Below are 17,037 nucleotides of genomic sequence, written 5' to 3'. Positions count from 1 at the left end.
CCTTCTCTCCTCCCTTCACTCCATGCTCTGCCAGGTAGGAGGGCCAGGCCTCGAGTTTGAATAAGGTCACCAGAGAGGTCAGTGACTCACCCAGGCCCCAGGGAGGGGTCAGAGGACCTGAGTGAACCCTGGCTCCAAGGTCGACTGCACGGCCAGGCCTGGGTTCGAGGTCCAGGGCTTCTCTGAAGTTACCCAAGAGCAAGTTCATGCCTCTGGGCCTCAGATGTGCTGCTCTAAAGCGGCCGTCAAGGGAGGAGAACGACCCTGGGAGGCACAAGTGACATGGGGTGACCAGGGTGTCCAGCCAGAGCAGAGAGCATATTCTTGGTGTCACCCAGACTCGCTCATGAAACTCTTCCATCCCAGAAGACGAAAGAGCAGGTGCTTAACAAGCAAAGCTGCGGATGGTGGCCGGACGGGGATGATGAGGGGACAGGGACGGGGACAGTGACGGTGGGGGTGGGGTGTTCCTGAGCACCCACTGTGTAGTCATCCAGCCACTCCTCTGCCTTAGGGCTTCACGCACATGACCTTCCTCCACTTCTTTCTCCCCAGTCAGCGCTGGGTGTTGAGCACCTGCTCTGCCAACGCAGCGGTGCCCACTGTGCCTGTCATTGTCCTCACGGAGCTCACAGTGTCCCAGGGACCTTTATTAATGAGCAGGTGACACAAATAGGCCGCAGCCCCTGAGATGGGTGTCACAAAGTGCAGCCGTCCGCCCCGTGAGAGTCTGTCCACTGGAGAATGTGACCTCGTGGGGGGGGGGTGGGCACAGGACTTCCCTGTGGAGCCAAGTGGAGCTGGTGCTCAAGGCCCACTAGGAGGCACTCCCTGGGCAGAGGGAGGAGCCCTGCAGAGGGCAAAGCGTGTGTACCCAGGAGGGAATGAGGGGCTGGGTTGGGAGCAGGGAGAGCTTAGGTGAACATGGAGAGAGATGGGTCAGTGGAGCCAGTGGGGTCCGAGTGGCAGGGGCCGTAGGGCCCGCTTTTGCCCTAGAGCAACAGGGAGGTGCAGCTGAGACGAGGGTGTGGCCTGAGGAGGTAAGCAGGTGGCTACTGCAACGTCCAGGCCTGAGAGGATGTGGGCTGGGGCACAGCGGTGGTGATGAACTTCAGAGTGGTCAGCAAGTTTGAGAGCTCTGGAGGAGGTAATGGGACAGGACCAAGTGACAGAGTAGGAGCATTAGGGGGAGAGAAGTGACGGAGATGCCTCCAGGCCTCTGCTTGGGCAGCTGGGTAGGTGGCACTACCATTTGCTGAGATGGGAGACCCTGTAGGGGGTGTGGCCGACCAGGTTTGCGGCTGGAGTTTGAAGAGGTGTCCCAGAAGTACTTGGCTCTGTGGGGGCTTGTAGGGATTCTTGCCATCCCTACAAGCAGAAGGTTGAAGTGACGTGGGGTTAAGTCACATAGCCTGACCAGCCCACGCTAAGTGACGGATGACCTGTCTTTCCAGAGCCTGAAGCAGAGGTCGTGGACAGCCCAGAAAGTTCCACCCTGCCTCTCCACTGGCTCCCCCAGCAGGACTGTCAATTGAACATGACTGAAGAAGAGTCAGATGAAGTCCCTGGGAGTCCTGAAGCTGAGGACCCTGGGGAGAGCTCCCCAAGGCCGGGGCAGGAGGCTGCTCTCAGCTCAGAGCACCGTGGGAACACCTGCGCTGTGGCCCAGGGGCAGGCTCAGGCCAGAGGCTGGGTGGCCTCTGGCCAACAAGGCAGTGGAAGCAAACTTCCAGAACATTCTGAGGTCCACCCATCTGTTGAACTCGGCTCTGCCAGGTCTTGGAGCAGTGGCACCGTGAGCCTGGGCCGCAGCAGTGACAGCCTTAATTCTTCCTGGGAGAGAGAGACGGATGTCCCCCAGCCCGCTGCCCTCACAGAAAACCTGCCACAGAGCCCCCACCACCACCTCAACCCAGATGACAGAACTGGAGGCAGTGTTGCTCCGGCAACGCCGACAGAATTCCAGGACCCCTTAGCACCACCAGCCCAGAGCCCCCAGAACGCTGCAGGCACATGGAGAAGAGCTACCACCAGCCTGTCACGGCCTGCAGACCAGGCCTGGAAGCAGACGAAGACATCACCTAAGCCATTGCCCTCCCGATTCACTGGCTCCGTCAGCCCCCAGAATCCCCGGCCTAGGCCAGCTCAGAAGGACAGGTCTTTGCCCAAGCACGGAGCCACTCTGGCCAACCACTCTTCTTCTGATGCCCCCAAGTATGGCCGGGGGCGTCTGAACCACCCGCTCCCTGATTTCTCCAAGGTGGGGCCGCGAGTGAGGTTTCCCAAAGATGAGAGCTACCGCCCCCCCAAGTCCCGAAGCCATAACAGGCAGCCTCAGGGCCCCACTGGGCCCCTGATCTTCAAGTCACCAGCCGAGATTGTACAGGAGGTGCTGCTGAGCAGTGGAGAAGCATCCCTGGCCAAGGACCCACCTCCTGCCCACCCCATCTCCAGGGTACCCCAGGAGTTTCAGACGCCCGAACAGGCCACTGAGCTGGTCCACCAACTCCAGGTGAGCGGGGCTCCTGTCTAGGATCGAGTCACCCGGGCACCTGTTGGCTGTGACGGAGGCAGACAGGGATAGGGAGCCTTGGGTCTGGCCAGGAGTCCCCTGCCAGCGGTGGGAGAGCTATCCCTTGAGCCATGAGGCAGACCTAAGCCCTTTGGTCAAAAAGAGCCAGGACTGCTCACGTCTGCTGTGGCCAACTCCTGCTGGGAAGAAACCCAGATACACTCAGGGGAGAATCGTACAGTGGACGCCACATTGTGCACCCCAGCAGCTGCCAAAGCCTTCTCCGTCTGTGTCTGACCCCCCGACCCGCCGTCGGGAAGCCAAGTTCCAGGTCCCCAGTCATTTCACCTCTTAGTGCGTCAGTAAACATGAGCACCTTCCTGACGCATGGCCGCCATGCCACGTGAGACCTAAAAGGCCCTGGACACCGTGGTTCAGATACCCAGGCGGCTCTCAACCCCTGGTCTGGGTGCCCCGCGGTGTTCCTCTCAGTGAGTTTGAGGGTCCTTCAGGGTCCTTTCAGGGAGTGGTCCCAGGAGCTCCTGTCTGATGTCTGACTCACTTCCAGGCCTCCTCCCCGTGTTCTCTCTTTCCCTTCTTTTCGATTCTCTTTCAACCCATGTCTGTCCTCTTGCTTCCTTGGAACTTATTATGGGAGGCTGGTGCCCCCTGGGAGCCACCCCCATCCTGCACCTTGCACCCGGGCATCTCGTGGGGCCACTGGCCATCTGAGCAAGATGCTTTTTTGGGCCACCGTCGTCTGTGTGCCAGAGGCCCAGGCTCCGTGAAAGGAGTGTGTGGCCCGAGATGGCCCCGCAGGCCCGCCTGCCCCCTCCAGGGAAGGCCTGACCGTGGTGTCTGCAGCCCGACAGTCGTGCCCTTGACCAAGCCCTTTATTTGGGTGACAAAATGGCAGTATTCTCATATTGCTGCTCCTTCTGCATTCATGACCAGGAATTTTCTAAAAAGTAAACTCCTGCCTCTCACGGGGTGGTCTCCAAGGTCTGGCTCTCGTGGGGAAGACCCAGGAGGCTCCATCTGCCCTTTTCCTGACCTGTCTACAAAACCTTGAGTGGGCTCCTCTCACCCTGCAGAGGTGACCAGTGACACTGATCATTGAAGGCAGATGATTCTGATTTAATGAAACTGTGACTTCTGAGTCTCCTGTGTTTCTACCAAGGGACCCTTGGGTGACCCATTCAGCCAGATTTTGAAAATAGTCACAAAGCACAGGCTGCTTCAACACCAGGAGCCGTGCCAGTGGGAAGGTGGGCGGCCCTACCCCACAGAGCTGGGCAGGGGATTTGGACAAGGAAGAGAGAAAGGGCCACCCTGGGGGGGGTTGTGCATCCAGGTGCCCTCCGAGGCCTCACCCTGGCTCCCTGACGGCTGGCCTTGCTGTACTGCTGCCCCAGGATCTAGACATGGGGGGTCTGTATGTACAGCACCCAGAGATGTCTGCTGGGTTCCCACCTTGAACTCTGCTCCAGGGACCCAGGACCTCCAGGGAGGGGGCTCAGCCACCAGGGGCTCTTCAGGGCGGGGTGCTGCGTGCCTGGTGTGACGGTGGTGCTCTCCTTCCTGCAGAAGGACTACCACAAGCTCCTCACCAAGTATGCGGAGGCCGAGAACACCATCGACCAGCTGCGCCTCGGGGCCAAGGTACCTGGAGGGCTGGGTGGAGGGGTCCCGAGTCCTCTAAGAGGGGGCACTTTCTCATGGTCTTAGGGAGAGGCCACCACCTCCTGCCTCACTTTAGAAAAGGGAAAGTCCCACATGCAGTGGTCCCTTCTGAGGATAGTGGAGCCCAGCCCTGATTCTACCTCAGAGTCTCTCTGTGACCTTGGCCATGACTTTGCCCCCTGGGCTCACTGCTGATGAGCTTAGATATCCATGAATGCAGACTGTGGGGCAACCAGGAAATTCACTGGAAGCCTTTTTCTTCTTAGATGAGCTTTGGGATAAGTGGCCTGGGGTGTGACTCTTGACTCCATCACTAATCAGCTGTGTGACCTTGAAGAGAGAACTTGGGCTCTCTGAGACTCGAGGGACTAGCACAGAATTTCTTCTGAGCCCCTGGTGCTTGTTTCCTGGGCCTCATCTTCCTGGGTCACACCTTTGCCGTCTCCCCCACATCCGGTCCCCACATCCGGTCCCCACAATGTGAGCACCATGTGGGGCAGGGTTGTGTGGAGGGGAGACTTGCCCCCTGGAGACCGGCTGCTGTGCTGCCCAGCTCCGACCTGTCTTGGGAAGAGGCTTCATCCTGCTCTTGGACCTTCCTCTTTCCTGGGGTGAGGCAGGAAGTGGGGGCTGTCACGGCCCCGATGGCTTCCTGCTGTCTGCCAGCCCACTCTTGCCCCTCGAGGCTGCTGTGGAGGCCTGGCAGCTGCAGGGCACAGACGCAGCCCCTCACCTGGCGTGGGTGCACCCCTGTCCTGCACGGCTTGCCCCTCTTGGGCTGCAGCCCCCTCCCCTGCCGCATGTGGCTTTCATGTTTAGAGGTGCTTCTGGGCGTGTGGATGGAGGCGGCACAGTGAGAGAAGAGAAGAAGGCCTATTCTGCGTCCCCACATCCACCACCTAGGGTAGGAGCATCCCTTCCCATCCTGCCCTGGTGGGGCGCATCTGTAAGAGGGGCTCAGCGCACCTTCCTTCTGGGAGCCAGTGCCCGGGTCTTACGGCTCCTCCAGGCCCTCCCAGTGCTGAGCCAGGCCCAGGGATGGAAGGGACAGGAGTTGCTGCAGACTCAGAATGTCCCAGGAGAAAGGAACTGGTCACCAGGCCCAAAGCTGCCAGCAGCCCCATTTTACAGGTTGGGAAACCTGGGCCCCAGCTGGGGTGGTGGCTGCTGCAGGTCCGGAAGTGGCCCAGGCGGGTGCGGCAGCACCTCCTCCCCTCCCCCCACTGGTTGAAGGAAGTGGTGAGCATGGCGGCACGGACCTGGCGCGTGCATGGCAGCCACTTGGCAGGATTAGGGGGTGTTACCAGGGATGTTCTGGGCAGGGGCATGGGCTGGGTGGACACTGGGAGCAACCAGGACCTCATCTCCTGGGTGTTCCTGACCCAGGACTCGGGGGCCTTCCCGTGGGCACTGGGCTGCCTGGCTGAAGCCCTGATCAGGTGTCCAGCTGGCAGGACCAAAGGCAGGAGAGGTTGGGAGCAGCTCAGCGTGGCTCACCCCTTTTTGCTTTCACGGTTGCCGTGGGAGAGCACCATGGAGTTGGGCCCAGTCCCAGCCGCAGGAGTTACGGGCCCAGAGTGAGGGAGACCTTGCCCCGGGTCCCACAGGGTCCTCATTCTGGACCCTGTACACTCTGCTCTGCAGACTCAGGAGACCCCAAGAATACACCCTGCTCAGAGCCCTGCTCAGAGAGCCCTGTCAGGGAGCCCAGTCCCCCCACCAATCCTGCCACTCGGGCTAAGCAGCGGGTGTGACTCCCTAGGGTCTGCTGAGCCCCTTGCCCTGCCCAGAGCCCATGGGGGAGGGGGCTGGCGCAACCTGTGGCCGCCCAGACCAGGCCTGCAGTTTGTGGGTGGGCACAGGTGTGGACCCACGGGAAGGAAACACTTGCCAAACTGGTCAGAGGTGCCAGGCCTGGGCCCAGGGTCGTCTCATCTGATGTCTCCACATGCAGAAACCAAGGCTGGGCCGGGGGAGAGGTCTGCTCAGCCTCCCACAGCTGGCCTGAGAGGCAAAGGTGGGAGCTGACAGCTGTCTGCACATTCTAGGTGCCCCCCGATCCTGGGAAGCCTGCTGCACCCTGGCACGGCATGATAGGCCTGGGCATGAGGCAGGTGGAGGCAGGCGGTAGTGATGAGGATGGGGAGTGGCGCTCTCTGTGGGCAGTCCTGGTGGTCTACAGCTGGGCCCTTAAGCAGCTCCCCTCAGCAAGGAGACCCGGAGCCTGCGACTTGGCCCCAGAGGCACTGTTCACACCACAGGGCCACAGCCAGAGGAAAGGCCCAGGGTCTGCAGCCAGGGAAGCCGCCAGCTAGGGGCAAGCCCTGGGCTGGAAACCTCAAAGGATCTGGAGCTGGGCGCCCAGGGCCATGTGGCACGGGCCGGGCACCAGCATGGCCAGGAGTCTGCTGGGCTCTGGCCAGAGCGTGTGAGGCCATCACCACATCTGCTGCCATGTCACCACCTCCCCCACGCCCCGGTCCCTCCATCTCAGCTGCAGGGGATGTGGAAGGGCTGAGGTGACCAGAAGTTACCCCAGAAGGAAGCAAGGGATGACATAAATGGCCTTCCCCACAGTGTGTTCTTGGTCCAAAAGCCCTGGTAGGGGCAGGGCGGGAGGCTGTGTTCAGGGTGCAGCTCCCCTCCCCCTCCCCTCCCCCCACCCTCCCTCTCCCCTCCCACCCCATTCATCAGGCCCATTAGCATTCTGAAGGCTGGAGGAGTCCATCTGTGCAGAGAATGCTCCTGAGTTTAACCCAGTGTTTCCCAAACTCACTGCCCACCCTGCCCAGAAGCCCTCAGGGAGCCTTCTGCCCAGCCTCAGGGAGCAGCGTGGGACACCGGGCTTGAAAGGGGTGCTCTAGCCCCAGGGGCGGGTGTCTCTGTGTCCCAGGAGGGACAGGTTGCAGCTGTCACCCCCTCGCCCACTCCCCACCTCCTCTGGGCATCTGCACAAGCTGTGGGCCTCTGCTTTGGGCTCTTCTGATCCCTCAGGACACTTTCCTGCTGCTCCCCAGGTGGGGTCTGGGGTTGAAGGAGGGGTGGCATGGGTGTGAGGAGAGAAGGCGTCTCAGGGCTGGGCCCCCCCTGGGATTTGGGTCACCTCAGGAGGAGAGGGGTGCTGTGGGCAACCCCCGTAGGCCCAGGTGGGGCGGGGCTGAGCAGATGGCGAGGGGATTATTAAAATCCAGCTTTGTTCTCATCTGGTGGGGCTCAGCCTGGTAGAGGGGGACACATGGGGCCAAGTCATACGTGGGCTAGATTTTTTTCTGCCATAGCCAGGACCCATAGAGCAACATGAGCATAAGAAGCTGCTTACCCGGGCACCAGGGAGCCCCCTCCCATAGGCCCACTTTCAACTGCCTTTGACCTTGGGGCAGCAGGGAGCCAGTCGTGATAACCCACCCGACATCATGATGGGGCCCAAGGCAGCACTGGAGTATAGCTCCTCCGGGGACTCGTTCCACACTGGCCACATGAACAGTTATGGTGGGGATGATGGGGATGACGGTGAGGATGGTGATGATGATGGTGCTGGTGATGGTGGTGGTGGTGATGCTATTGATGATGTTAATGGTGGTGATGGTGATGATGATGGTGGTGGTGGTGGTGATGGTGATATGGTTGTGATGGTGGTGGTGGTAGTGATGCTATTGATGATGGTAATGGTGGTGATGGTGATGATGATGATGGTGGTGGTGGTGATGGTGATCATGGTGGTGAGGGTGGTGGTAGATGATGGCAGTGATGGTGGTGGTGATGGTGATGGTGACAATGATGGTGGTGGTGATGATGATGGTGACAGTGATGGTGATGCTATTGATGATGGTGAAGAAGGTGGTGGTGGTGGTGCTGCTGATGATGGTAGTGACGATGACAATCATGACGGTCGTGGTGACGATGCATATGAGGGTGGGAGCCGCTGTTTATTGGGCACTTACTGCATGCCTGGAAACATTAGCTCTAGGACCCCCAGGGGTGTGGTTGGGGAGGGTGGGGAGGAACCTGGCTGTGACTCCCGAGCACGTGCACTAAGCCAGGGCTGGCAAACTCTGTAAAGGCCCCGTGGACGGTTCTGCTCTGTGGCCCTTGCCGTCTCTGCCACGGCTGCCCAGCACTGTGGAGGGAAAGGCCGTGGCCGTCATGGGAGCATGTGGGCGTGGCGTGCTCAGGCAGCCCCATTCCCAGAAGCAGACCCTGGTACCCCAACTCTAAATTCTTCATGGACCACAGTTCCTTCATGGACCACGCTGAGCTTCAGCTGGTCTTACCTGGTCAGTGCTCCCTCCAGAGACTTCCTCCCGGGGCTCATGAAATCCATTCTCAAATGGTGGCGATTTGCTACAGCAGGGGACTCGTTTGCCCACTTGGTGGCTCGTTCTTTCATTCAAATATCCATTGATTGCTATTTACTAACCATATAATAATAATTGTTGGAAATATTTTATTTAATTAAAAATATCAGCAATTATGAGTATTATGTATTATGTAGCATAATCACGTCATCAACGTCATTAATAACAATTGTTAATAGTGGAAACCCATAGGCTTTGGGGTCAGATAGACAGTGTCATAATCCTAGTCCATGGATTTTTCAGCTGGAAGTTCTGAGTAAGTGACTTAGCCTCTCTTGAGTCTCAGTTTTCTCCTCTGGAAACTGGGGGTGATGTTCCCCGTCCTGCCTCCCTTTCGGGACCACGGAAAAAGCAGAGGAGGGCACGTGAGCTGCTCACAGTGCTGGCCTGCTGGCTCCATTGTTGTCTTTATCACCAGGTGGGCCAGGGCTCCGGCAGAAGCCAGTGGCCTGAGGCCTCCCGGGTGAGTCTGCTGCCTCCCTCTGTCTCAGGTGAACCTGTACTCAGACCCGCCCCAGCCCAGCCACAGCCTCCATATGGGGATGATGCCCCAGGGGACCAAGGCCCTGTCCTTCACTATCCCCCAGCCTTGCTCTGTGGAATGGTGGCCTGGTCCCTCTGAGAAGCCCCAGGCCCCGGGAGCTACAGGTGAGTCTGGAGCACGCGCAGGCTCCCGCCTGAGGTTCTGCTGGGGGACTCGGTTTGCCAAGGAGATGGCACTGGCCTCAGGCAGGGGACGGAAGAAGCCAGGCGCTCCCTGGGCCCTTTGACCTGAAGAGGCCAGTCGGCTGGGGAAACGCCCTGCTGCCCAGAGACACCTGGTGGACCTGCTCTGGCGCGTGGTGTCTCGGTGGCGGTGGGTGAGCTGTGACAGAGCTTCGTCCCTGTAGCGCCTGCACCAGTTGTGCCATGATGGTCTCGGGTCACCCCGTCAGCCTGAGGCCTGCACTGTTGTCACCCAGGACGGCTGGGAGGTGGGGCACGCTGAGGTCGCGCTGCAAGAAGGGGAAGGCTCAGGACCGGAACCTGGGTCCTCCTGAGCTGGAGCCTGGAGCTCTGCCCCTCCCAGCCGAGCCATCTGGGCACCTCCGGCCTGGTTCTCGCCTGCAGATGGGGCAGCCCGCTGCCCAGGGCTTCTCCTCAGCCACAGTGAAGAGGGCCCAGCTGGCCCAGCTGTGGTGGCCTTGGGGTTGGGCACTGTCTGTCTGCCCGTGAGGACTGTCCTTGGTCTCAGTGCCCCTGGCTTTGAATTTCAGGGTGGCCGTCAGCTCAAGGATCCCTGAGCCCCTCCTGGACTGCTAGCAAGCCTGCCTCAGGGTGGCTTCCCGAGAGCCAGGGCACCACCAAGGACCGGTCCTCCACTGGGTGGACCCAGGCCCTGGCTTCCCAGACCAGTCGGTTCCTGGCCAAGGTGAGCAGCCCCCAGCTCTGCCCCAGCAGGACTTAACTGCCTGAGGTCTCAAGAGGCCTCTAGGATGCCCGCCGTCACCCCTGCCCCTGCGCTGAGTCCACTTGGCTCCGTCCTGCACGACCCTCTCTCCTGGCTTAGAAGCCACACTGCTGCAGCCCCCTCCCCATCACCCCTTCTTTTTCGGCATCGCCTCCCGCCAGAAACCTGCATGTGTGTTCCAGGCGTCCCCTCGAGCCCAGCGAGACTCCACTCTGAGAATTCTGGAGGAGTGACAGGGCGTGCCTCACCCCCTCGTGGTTCACCTCATTACTGAAAGCAGTTCTGTCACCTCTCACGGGGTCTCAGTATTTCATCAAACACTCCAAGTTACTGAATCGTTTGCAGGTTTTTTAATAAATACACAGTTGGCCTTTCTCCAAAAGTGCTTAAAGCAGCTTATGAAAATACCTAACATTTTAAACCACATTCTGAAAAAGGAAGTTAAGAAACTGGGGCGGAGAGGAAGTAAGGGGGGAGAAAACGTAGGAACTTAGTGAAATGAGTAAGCAAAGTGTCCAGTGGGACCCTGAGCACTTCACCAGAATCTCACCCTGGCCTTGAGCTCCCGGTGCCAAGGCAAAAACGGAAATGCAGTCACGACCTGCACCAGGACCGTAGAACCCCTTCCTCAGAGAAATGCCCCCGTCCCATCTGTGAGACCTCCCTGTCCCCACTGTCCCAGCCAGCACGCTTCTCACCTGCGCTCTGTGTCTGCGTTGGCCTGCTCTGGTCATTTCACATAAGTGAGTTCTGACGCTACCGCGGTGTTTTCCAGGTGCATCCATTTTCGGGTACCATGTTCAAGGTCCTCGTTCCTCTTTATCTCCACCATTCTTGGTCCTGTGGCTGGAGAGACTTTGCTTCTCCATCCTGTGTGTTTTCCATAAAGTAAAGCAAAGTCATCCACCACACCAGCAAGCGCTGGCCACTAGCTGACCCCTTGTGATCCAGGCTGCCCTCTTGGACACAGGCCGCTGGCCCCTGTGACTGTTGGGGACTTGACATGTGATGGTCTGAGTGAAGACAAGCAGAGGGTCATAGAACACCCACTAGCCCTCCAGGACAGTGTGGGGAGGAGACATAAATCCCCCCGCCATCTGTTACATGGAATACAGGTTGAAGCAGTATTTGGGGTCAAATAAAATATATTATTGAAATTTTTTTACCTTTTTTTTTGACATTTTAACATGGTTCCTAGAGAATTTTTAAATTGTACGTGTAGCTCATAGTACATTTCTAATTTATAAGTGACATATTTTAGTATAATTATATAAATCTCTGCATTATGCTCCAGTACTGATCTCCTAGAGACTCCCTAAAAGCGAACCCCAAATAATCCCTTGCTTTTTCTTTTTCTTTTTTCCTTTTTTTTTTGTTAAAAAAATACAAATAAAAATTTTTTGAAGAAATAGATGCACCTGGGATGTATAGCCCCCCCGCCCATGCTCAGAGGGTCTGTTCAGTGGGAAGGCCGTCTCCCCCCACAGGGGAAGATGAAGGTCATGGGCAAATCCTCCATTTGACATAAGGGGCTTGAGCATCTTCAGATGTTGACATCTCTGGGGTCCTGGGACCAGTCCCTCACTGAAACCAAGGGACAACTATACAAGAAAACGTCATCCCATTTTTTCCCTGTGTTTCCTATGTGGGGGTTTGTAGAGGGCAGAGCACTAGAAACACTGTCCGGTACCTGGATTTGACACTGAAGGTGTCTAAACATGAGACCCTGCCCATGTCCCCCTCCTCCTAGGTCTGCGTGCCGTTCCATGGACAGGTATTTAGGCTACTTACAGTCTGACCCCTCAACGGGCTGCCATAGACGCCGTCCCTGGGATCCACGCACAGGACCGAGTATGCTTTGTTGTCAGGAAGTTCCAGCAGGCTCCACTGGGACGTCCCAAGGTGTCCTGGCCAAGGCCCGTGGCAGTCCGTTTCCAGTACCTGCCTCTTGCTTGGCAGAAACCCCGCGTCCCCAGGCCAGGCCCAGCCCTGCAGGCGGAAGCGCAACGTGGAGGAGCGCGGAGGTCTGCAAGGTGCAGAGGGCTCTGGGTTGACGGAGCACATCTCTTCCCCTCTCAATGTCCAGGTAGAATCCTTCGAGGGACTGGTGCAGGCAGGGCAGCTCACACCCCAGGACCAGCTCAAGGTACTGACCCATCCAGGAGATGCCCATGGAGCCACTAGACAGCTCTGTCCCCAGAGCACAGTCTTCGCAGCTTCTTACTGTAGGACGGATGAGAGTCCCAGACAGGGTTCCTTTTAGAGTGAACAACTCCTGCTTAGCTTCCCCGGGTAGTGGTCACTGTATCACAGGACTTACCACCTTATCAGCCACAGCAGTGGCCGGCCAGGCGCCGTGGTAAGCTCCCGACGTCCGTTATTTCATCTTCATAAAAACCCAGAAGGCAATTGCAGCCATCACACTGTTTAACTGCGGAGGGATTAAAGCCCAGAGCAGCTAAGAGAATGCCACACAGTCTTGGGCAGCAGAGCCTAGAGCCAGCTCCTCCTGACGCCCACGCTTGGGTGCAGATCTTGGTTGCGCCACTCACTCAGTCACTGTGACCTTTAGTCACCAACTTCGGTGACCTCCCTGAGCCTCAGCTGCCTCCTGTTTGAGTGAGATGATAAACCATCCTCTCGTTGGGTTTGTGGTGGAGCTGAGGGGGGGGGGGGGACACGGTGCTTTAGCACAGGCCACACTCTGCCAGTGCTGTCATCATCACGGGCAGCGTGCTGCCATCGTGCCATCTGTCATCATGGGCTACTAGGACTTGGGTGAGGGGTTCATTTTCTGAAACCCAGTTTTGCAAATCAAGAGTGCAGACCCAGAGTCTCTCGAGTGTGATTCTTAGGGGGACATTGTGACGGTACATTGAACACTGAGGGTCTGCCCAGGCAGGGTGGTGCCCAGGCTCTGGGTCAGGCCTCTGCCTCCTGGGCTGGTGTCAGAGAGCTCAGGGCAGAGGCCTGGGCTGGGATAGCAGTCTCCGGGGCTCCTGTGTGCAGGACAGAGCTCCGGGGGCTGGGCACTCAGGGCTTCCTGGCTGGTCTGGTTTCAGGGCTTCCAGCAGCTGAAGGCCACCCATGCGGCCCTGGAGGAGGAGTACCTGCGGGCCTGCAGGGAGCCACACCTGGCTCCGCCCCCGGCCAGCTCCAAGGGGACCACTGGGAAATTCGATCCTGCCAGGTACAAGCTGAGGAGGCCCAGGAAACAGGTGGGGCAGGCCCCTGGGTTTCCTGGGTCACCAGGAGGGTGTCACTTCAGCCTCACAACTCGCACACCAAGGAGCAGAGAGCAGTCCTTCCAGTCAGGACACACCCAGATGGCGGAGCTCTGGAGCCTGGAGCAGTGGGGGCCTGGGAGGAGGGCTGAGCCCCTCACTGGGCCTTGAGGGGCAGCCTGGGGACAGTGGAGGGACCTGGGCTGAAGCCTCCTGGTTCCCGTGGAGTCTTCTCTCGGCTTGTTTATTTCAGCTCTCAATGTCACCCAACTGGTGACATGAAGTGGCCCGTTCAGGGGCCTCCCTGGGGTCTCGTCCCTGATGCCCGGCTTCTTGGTGCCGCTGTTTCCCCACCCCAGGGAGCTGGAGGTGGAGATCTACCACCTGGGCATTCGCCTGGACAAGCTGAAGGGCCACATGGACCACATCCAGCGAGGGCCTGAGCTAGCGGGGTCCGACTCGGCTCTGGACACTTCCCCCACCACATGCTTCCCCCACCCGCCAACGCACCCACCCGCTCCTTCTGGACAGGTACCCAAGCCAGTCTTCCAGACCCCTACCCAGAGGTACCTCTTTGCCCAGGCACACTGGGATGCCGCTTCGTTTCCCAATTGACCTCTTCAGTACCTGTGTGTGAAGTGTGTGCCACATGGGATAAGAGGTTCAGCGGGGATGGGGGGTCGGGAGGTGACCTCTTCTCTGGCAGAGGTTTCTGAATGGTTGAGCTAGTAACCTGTCTGTAGGGGGCACTGTGGACTGGGGAATTGCTGAGAAGCAGTGACTGTATGGTGCTTGCTTATAGTAGCTGCTCAATTCATGGCAGCAGTTTTGAGTGTCACACGGGCCAGGCACACGCATAATGGGGTGTTGGCTAGTGAGTCTAATATACCTCACTCTTCAGCACCCAGCACAAGAATATCTAGGCAGACACTTAGAAGCCGTGTTTAACTCTGCCCCCCACCTTTCCGACTCAGCCCAGCGGCACCTGCCCGCTGCATGCGAATGTGGAGGTGAGTCTTGGTGGCAGTGAGGTAGAGGACAGGCCTCCAGACTTCCCAGCCCTGCTCAAGCATAAGGAGCTGCAGGTGGAGCAGGATTTCCACGGCCTCCTGGAGAGGTGAGCACCCACCAGGAGAGAGGCTGGCCACGGACGGGGTGTCTGGGTCTCAGCTGTCCTGCTGGGGTGAGGTCACCACCTGCTGTGTGTCCTGCAGGTACCTCAGTGTGAAGTCCCTTCCTGAAGCCTTGAGGGTAGAGGAGGAGGGGGAGAGGGACGAGGAGGAGCAGGAGGAAGAGGAGGAGCATCCTTGCACCCTGGAAGTCGACAGGCCAGCTCCAGCTCCAGGGAGGGCCGAAGCCACCAGGGCTGTCCCAAGGCAGTACCTGGTGCAGGTGGAGAGGAATCACAGGGCCCCTCTGCAGTAAGTCCCCAGAGCTCCCTTACATGTCCCACACCTGCTCTGAAACCAGAGACGATTGCTGTCCGAGCACGCTGCATGCTCTTCAGAGTGGACGTGGCCAGCCCCTCCGGTCTCCACAGCGGGAGGACACGTGCAGGGCGTGTGGGTGCTGGGGGATGTTATTCCGAGCGGGACGGGGGCAGTGTTAAGTAGCATCCCTCCCCTCTGACCATCTATGACGGCAAGGACAAAGCCTTCGTGCTGTTTGTCTTGAGCACCTGTCTTCCTTTGGAGAGAGAGTCACAGAGAGACACAGATAGCCTTGAGCGGCCGGAGGATCCATCCAGAATAGGATGGTTTTCATGCTTTTTTTTTTTTTTAATTTATTTTCAAAGTTAGTTTCTGTGTGTAACGTGAGTGCTGGCCTTCCCTGGTCAGCAGTGGTCTCAGTCTCTGAGTCTGTGGGAGCCCTGGCTGGTGCGGGGAGAATGGGGTGCAAAATCCTGAGGTCTAGGAAATGCTGCTTCACCTCATTGATTTTTCAGAGAACTTCTGCTGTGGTGGATCAGGTGGGTTTTGTTGGGATCTCATTTTACAGTTAAAAAACATAAAGTTCAAAGGTACGAAGTGCCTTGCCCAGGGCCACACAGTGAGAAGGTGGTAGAGGTAGGATGGGGGCCCCCGGGGGTCTTGACTGCAGAGTTTTCCCCGGCCAGCCTGGCTCCCAGCACAGGCCCAGCCCCTGGCCTGGCTGCCTGGCTCTGTCAGGGCTCAGAGACGCTGCGCTTCTCTCCAGGGAGGCCGGAGAGCAGATGGTACCCGGGAAACCACCCAGCTTCCAGCCTTCCACTACCAGAGATGGGCACACATCGGGTGTGAGCAAGGCCAGAGCCGCTCTTCAGGGGCCTGCCGTGCCCCCTGCCCACGCGTACCACCAGAGCAGTCTGACCAGCCTGGAGGGAAGCGGCATCTCCGAGCACCTTCCACAGAAGTCTTTGCACCACGCTGGCCGGCCCCACCCAGAGGTGAGTGTCCTCACTGCAGGGGCCCCGGGCCCGGCCCTCCCTGGGCCATCTGAGCTTCTCCTCCAGGCTCCTCAGAGTGCCTGCTGCTCATGTCTCTGCCAGCCACGGTCCTGCCTGTCACTCGGGGCCTAGGCCCCGGGCCACCCCCAACCGTCCCTCCAACTAGAGCTCTTGTTCCTCCTTTGGGGAACTTGGCTGTGTCATAGCCGGCTAGTTCCTGCCTCTGTGCCCTTTGCACCATCAAGTAGCTGTTCCCACACTGTGGCAGGGGTCGCAGACACTGTGGGAATGTGACTTAGGTGACATTAGGATCGTTGATACATGTGAGCAGAGGCGCGCACACTTCTGTCACCCGAGGAGCCTGTGGCCGGGCATCTGCTCTAGATGGAGTCACTGGGGGCCTGCGCCTATCACTCATGTTCTCTGGGCCTTGCTGGAGCCTGGAGAGTGGGACATGTGTGTGTGCAGGTCTTTGTCCAGTGCAGTGGGCCTGAGTGTGTCTGCGGTCAGGAGAGGCCGGGGCATCTCTGGCCCTGCCGTACATTCTGGGATGAGACCCTCCTTTCATTCCTCCCTTGCCGCAGTGCCTGTCCCAGGAGCGCTGGCTGCTACTCCTCAGGGAGGCTGAACTTGGGGGTCCTCTCAGGGATGGAGACCCTGCTGTTAACCTGTGCCCCTGTCAGGGCCAGAGGACCCTCAGACCCTGGGCCTGGCAATGAGAGCGGGGCAGCCTCCCTGGGCCCTGAGGCATGGAATGCGAGGTGGGAGCACCTGGGAGGGGCTTCCGACTGGGCCCTGCGCACACTCCGCAGACTTAGAGGGACACTTCCTATTTCAGGAGCCCTGGATGGCATCCCCAGAGACAGACAGTGGCTTCGTGGGCTCAGAAACCAGCAGAGTGTCACCCCTCAACCAGACCCCAGAGCACCGACTCACCCACAGCAGGTATCCCAGGACCGCCCCACTGTCCCGCAGTGCACACACCTGGGACAGCCAGGGATGCCGATGCCCAGGACGGCCCAGCACAGGGCTCGGGGCTCTGGGTGTCCCAGGCCTGCATTTCACCCCGCTTCATCCTTTATTGCCATCTGACTGCTAGAGGGGAAGAAAAGCTCAGAGAGGGGAAGCCACTTGGCCACTGTCACTCAGCCCATTAGTGACAGTCCTAGAAGTTGATACTTGTTGAACAAATAAACAGCTGAGCAGGTGAATGAGTGAAAACCACAGTGGGGGCGGTGACGTGAACAGAGCCAGGGACAGAGGCACTGGGGTGGCCATGTGGGAAGCCCAAGGAGAGGGAGAGGGCAGAGGAGAGGTGGGTCACCATGCAGACTGGTGGCCCCCAAAGTGGGTCCCAAGTGTGTGTGAGGAACAGATGAGTCATTCTT

At 58.8% G+C, this 17,037-nt stretch overlaps 1 protein-coding gene across 7 annotated transcripts in view; it reads left to right on the top strand.

The window, feature by feature from the left end:
• Akna (AT-hook transcription factor) overlaps window positions 1–17,037 on the top strand; it is a 44,301-nt gene that overhangs the window by 13,604 nt on the left and 13,660 nt on the right. For 6 of the 7 annotated variants that reach the window (XM_046451240.2, XM_046451242.2, XM_046451247.2 and 3 more), the window contains 11 exons: window positions 1,455–2,512; window positions 4,100–4,174; window positions 9,042–9,198; window positions 9,807–9,961; window positions 12,087–12,146; window positions 13,063–13,190; window positions 13,584–13,755; window positions 14,199–14,341; window positions 14,439–14,645; window positions 15,421–15,649; window positions 16,488–16,594. In XM_046451240.2, coding sequence (XP_046307196.1) covers window positions 1,455–2,512; window positions 4,100–4,174; window positions 9,042–9,198; window positions 9,807–9,961; window positions 12,087–12,146; window positions 13,063–13,190; window positions 13,584–13,755; window positions 14,199–14,341; window positions 14,439–14,645; window positions 15,421–15,649; window positions 16,488–16,594 — 2,491 coding nt within the window. The remainder of the gene's footprint in view (window positions 1–1,454; window positions 2,513–4,099; window positions 4,175–9,041; window positions 9,199–9,806; window positions 9,962–12,086; window positions 12,147–13,062; window positions 13,191–13,583; window positions 13,756–14,198; window positions 14,342–14,438; window positions 14,646–15,420; window positions 15,650–16,487; window positions 16,595–17,037) is intronic. The other variant, XM_046451244.2, reaches the window with a different exon arrangement.

This window comes from Marmota monax, unplaced genomic scaffold (assembly GCF_021218885.2).
Source record: "Marmota monax isolate L192 unplaced genomic scaffold, Marmota_monax_Labrador192_F-V1.1 WCK01_AAM20220418_F8-fsc00020, whole genome shotgun sequence".
In the NCBI taxonomy this organism is placed as follows: Eukaryota; Metazoa; Chordata; class Mammalia; order Rodentia; family Sciuridae; genus Marmota; species Marmota monax.
Note: the sequence above shows the minus strand (reverse complement) of the source record. Positions and strands in the feature narration are given on the sequence as shown.